The sequence below is a fragment of the Coffea eugenioides genome, chromosome 3 (assembly GCF_003713205.1).
Source record: "Coffea eugenioides isolate CCC68of chromosome 3, Ceug_1.0, whole genome shotgun sequence".
In the NCBI taxonomy this organism is placed as follows: Eukaryota; Viridiplantae; Streptophyta; class Magnoliopsida; order Gentianales; family Rubiaceae; genus Coffea; species Coffea eugenioides.
Genome location: NC_040037.1, coordinates 2765844 through 2771051, shown reverse-complemented (window position 1 = coordinate 2771051; position 5208 = coordinate 2765844). Strand labels below are relative to the sequence as shown.

General features: G+C 39.2%; 1 protein-coding gene across 1 annotated transcript; it reads right to left on the bottom strand.

Moving 5' to 3' along the window:
• Positions 1 to 2817: 2817 nt before the first annotated feature.
• Positions 2818 to 3882, bottom strand: LOC113764973 (putative F-box protein At1g67623). The gene is made up of 3 exons (XM_027309022.1): positions 3758 to 3882; positions 3495 to 3657; positions 2818 to 3228 (listed from the first exon to the last, which is right to left on the bottom strand). The coding sequence occupies exons 1-3, from the start codon at positions 3880 to 3882 to the stop codon at positions 2818 to 2820; spliced, it is 699 nt and encodes a 232-aa protein (XP_027164823.1).
• Between the last annotated feature and the right edge of the window lie 1326 nt (positions 3883 to 5208).

Below are 5208 nucleotides of genomic sequence, written 5' to 3'. Positions count from 1 at the left end.
GCGAGACCATTGTTAGCCATTGACAGTACCGATAGTTTAACATACATCTGCGGGACGAGTTGTCTGACATGAAAGCATACGGCTTCTTTCAATTCATCAGGTGGTACGCCGGAAGTTTGTGGTAGACACTGGACAATAAATTAAGGTATTAGCATATATAAAGGGGATTACAGGAAAGCGCAGGAGCATGTCTTACATCTTGTAGAAATGGCAATGTCTCAAATCCGCAGTCCTTCACTTTGATGGCACCAACCCCTTGTAAAATTTGTTTCACTTTATCCACAACCTAGTCATACAAATATTGGGTTATCCTCCTGGGTTGCCATCGAGAAGAAGAAACAAGGAGTAAAATAACAATGTCACATACAGTTGCCCCTTTTCTGGTCTGTTCATATAGTATGACAACTTCTTCAAGGTGTGCTTTTTCCCCCACAACCGGCCGCACCTCGACCCCAGCACACTTCCCCTGCTTATCCATCTCTTTTATTTCTACAAGTTTTCTATTCGCGTCCCCATTCTGACCAATGACAGCATCAGAGGTATAGGATTTCTTCCACATCCAACCACCATCTTCACCTTTGACTGCCAGTCTTTTGATGTACGATACTCCCATTTTGTGGCCGTAAAATCCTTTGTCAACATGGTCAGCCAAGAATGGCACATCAAAGCGCCTAAACAGTCTGGTCAGCAACATACCAAAAGGGAGATGTGTTCTCTTATTCTCCCTGCTCTTAATCTTCCTAATCCTGTTGAGCATAGTTGCAATGATCAAATTGCCTATGTTTACAGGTTGTTTGTGTAACATATGCCACAGTATAACTCTTTCTAATGCACTAACGGAAGTGATACTTCCGGCTTTAGGTACAATGCTATGCGTTATTATCAGATGTAACAGCCGTGGGACCACTTTCATATACGGCGCATAAAACTTATTCTTTTTGCCCAAGTTCATAACTCTGTAACCATTTAGCCGAATCTCTCCAAGAAATTCTAGGTCATTGTACCCCTTCACAGCAACCTTATCTACATTCTTTGCGCTAATCCGTCTATAGTCAACAGTGTATCCACTGTCAACCAACCCAAACTCTGAACACAAAACCTCAGCAGACAATTCCATGTGTACATTCCTAACCACTGAACGCAGAACAGACTTCTGCTTATTTGCCCTACAGTTAGCATAGAATTCCCTAACCATTGCATCATAGCACTTGTCATTATTTCCCAGCAAATTTAACAAATTTTGGGCATTAAGATATTCCGTGATATCGATACACTCACCAGCGAGAGCTTGTACGTCGACCCACATGCCTGCATACACTGGAAGACTCATACAGGCCTCCATTTTACTGCCTATGCTTGCTTCGGGCTGCGGTTCAATTGTTGAGTACGTTGAGCAACAGAGGAACCGAACGCGAAAAATCCGATTTATTTGGACCTTGCCGCCTGAACTGCTCCAAATTTCAGAAGGGGGGGAGGGGGGAAAGTTTAAACCGAAGCTTTTCAAGTGTGTTTACACAACAACGGAGCTTTTAATGGGCTAAACAGGAGAAAGTATGAGAAGTTCAGCAAAGACGAGCTTTTTGTGGGATAATTGATCAGGCGGGGACGGGCGTGGAGGGGAGGCAAACCCGATTTGGTCAAATCAAGATAAACCCGATTCGGTATTCCAGCGTCTATTCCGAAGCGGGTTATGCGGAAGGCAAATTACAAGGGGTTATATTACAATCTATTCATAATAACAAATGTAATTATGTATTTATATAATTTATTAATATTATATACACATATATTATAAGGGATACTTTCACAAACCTCCCCTGAATTAGCTTATGGAAAAATCAGAAACATTATCTTTATGGACGATAGCCAAAAAGAGCTCGTGTTTTATTCAGGAACTTGTTTATTTTCATTTAATCCCATAAATAAATTTGTTTACGTAAATCGACTTTATTGTAAAGGAAAGCCATATAAAGGTCCGTCTTTTATTGTAAATCGAGTTTATTTTTTACATTTTTTCCGATAAATAAATTTAGTTATGTCCGAGAGTGTACTCTGTTGTTATAATGGAGGAAAGCCATAAAGAGTTCAGAAACATCAACGTAAATCGATTAAATTTTTATTTCATCGGAGTGAACAATTTATTTATGGAAAAATGGGTACTCCGTTGTTATAATGGAGGAAAGGCATAAAGAGCTGGTCAATTAATGTAAATCGATTTTATTTTATTTTTACCCCATACAAAATTTTATTTATCTAAAAATGGGTACTCTGTTCTTATAATGGAGGAAAGCCATAAAGAGCTGGTCAATTATTGTAAATCATTTTTTTTTTACCCGATGTTTGGATTTTATTTATGGAAAAATGGGTACTCTGTTCTTATAATGGAGGAAAGAAATAAAGAGCTGGTCAATTGACGTAAATTGCTTAGAATTTTTTTTTAAACCCAACAAAAAATTTTTTTTACGAAAAACTGGGTACTCTGTTCTTATAATGAAGTATAATGAAGTAGAGCAATAAAGAGCTGGTCAATTAACGTAAATGGATTTTATTTTTTTTTACCCGATAAAAAACTTTATTTATGGCAAAATGGGTACTCTGTTCTTATAATGGAGGAAAGTCATAAAGAGCTGGTCAATTGACGTAAAGTGATACTTTACAGAACAGAACATATTGAAGATAAGCTATTTAGCTTTTCATACCAGTAATATTAACAGAGTAAGAAGTAGCGGTCAATTTACTGAAAAAACATAATTAATTTGTACACCATGGTGACAAATTTGTGCATCAAAAGGAGTTGTCAACATTCAATCTTATACACTAACGATAAGGTAGGGCAGCACAAATTGCTCCAATTTCTTCATCGCAAGCGCAGGCTTCACATGTACTCTCCTCCTCCACGTCATCGGCATCCATAGGCCATGAAGATGTTTTCCTCTCGTGTGTCATGGCACAACAAATGGGCGTTGGCTTTAGAAACAAAGGGTTCTTGACCCATATCATCCTCAGCAGCGCTCGCAAATTGTGACGAGGATGAAATTGTTTGGCATAAAGAATTCTGGATTTCTTCAACCCGCTCAGCAGTCGCATACCTTTGCGCTTTAACTCGTCCCCACCAAGAAAGATGTAAATTATTTCCAACGCATATGCCGCATCCGCATGGCCTGAAATGGCAGCTTCTTCCAGGCATTCCAATGCTGAGTCCTCATGCTTGTCCGTAAAATAATCAACCTAAACAGTGCAAGGTTGATATTACACTCTTCCGTAAAAGTCATCGGGGAAATAGTAACGAAAAAATCAAAAAAAGTGCTTCGTGAACATCCAAGGCGGCGGGACAATAATTATTTACTGGGGCAGAAAGCTGCAGTAACCTGTTGTATATATACGTTTTGGGGTAAAGTGTGCAGACCAAAATCATCATCAAGTTCAAATGATATAGATGACCTCAGCTTAGTCTAGAAAATTTCGAGCAAACGGGACTTCGGCCCAATGCTTACCACTCCTTTTCGATACAAGGCTTCTGGATTTTTGCTTTCTCTACACTTCTTCAAGAACCTCGACACTTGGTCGTTTTTTGACCACGGCACGATTTCAAACTTATCCATTGACACCCGGTGGTAAATGTTGTCTGCTTCCGAAACTTCGTAAAACAACTTACAGCTGCAAAATAAGAGAAATGATCCATTAAACGCAAACGATTGTAACATGTCATATATTTTAAACGCCTCTTCCTGTTTCTATCACCAATACCAGAACGAACCATAGTTTTGCCCGGAAAAGATCAGTGGATGAACAAGATGCGACACGTGCAAGCACCTCGGATAGCACCTCGGTCGGAAGGGACAGGATGCAGGTTGTTGAACGCCCTTTTTGTTCGTTGGCCATGTCCGGTTAATTTCTTTTACTGGCCACAGTCGAGTGAATCCGTCGAACGCCCAAGAATGGAGTAAACTTCAAACAACACCTACTTCCTAATCAAATCCAATAATGATTGATAAGGTGTAATATATAGCCCTGTTTGTGGGAGACCAAGTAACCGTAGCGATAAACGAACAGAAATTTGGAAAGGCACAACTTCTCCTGCAAACGACGCAACATTCTGTCGTCAAAAAACAGTCATCCAAAACAATTTTACAAACCGACCAACGTATTATTCCAATACGGTTATTTCATACGCACCGTAACAAAACACCGGTAGCAAGGGACCATGAACAGTCACGATGTACACCTACATCGTAAATTGGTCGACGTTCATCGCAGAGCAAAGGAGTTTCCACAGTGATAAACAGGGAGCCTTAGTTCGTAGCTGTAATGGGTCGGCAACCAGAGCTGGTATGGGAAATGGTCGCTATCACAGATTTGGCAGAGAGGTCCGGCGGGTGAAATGGCAACCGAAAGGGCAAAAGGTGATGTTGAATGCATATACTCCCGCAAGCCTGACTCCTCGTATGCTGCCACGGATGTATTTGTGGAGTCTGTCACCCATTAATTGAGAAGAGGCATAAAGAGTCGGTGTTTATTCGCCAAGTGGGTTAAAAGTAATAAAGAGCTGGTGTTTATCCTTTGTAAGCCTTTTCTCTATTATAATATGATTATGTATTTTTTTTGTTATAAACTAAAATTCATGAAATACTATAATTCAATTCAATTATGAGAGAAAATGAGTACAAGATTGTACCTATAATGGATTGTAACTTCTATACATACTATAGCAATATTTCATGAATTAATTCTCTTGGGAATACGTAGGGACCTCTACTCACAAATTGTTGTTTCATAACATTTTTTATTTTATGTAACTTTCACATATTTGATTTATGTTACACAGAAAACAGACGTCGGGTTTCCTTTTGCCCGCTATTAAACCCATTTTCCCTATAAAGAGCTGGTATGTTGCCAGCAAAAAAGCGGAGACAAATCGTACTACAAAACATGCCAGTTTCCCATTCAGCGCTGGTATAGTATGCGTTGTATGTTCAATGTTTCCTAATAAAAACCATACTAGTTCTGTCTTGGCCAGTATTTGCTGCTATAAAGAGGTAGTATGTTGCCCATAAAAAGTTGGTACAAAACATACTAGTTTTCCTTTGGCCGCTTTGTAACCAAAATTTGGATATAAAGACCTGGTATGTTTCCCATAAAAAGCCGGTATTTTACACATACAAAACCAATAAAGAGCCATAAAGAGCTGGTATGTTAAATACATAAATT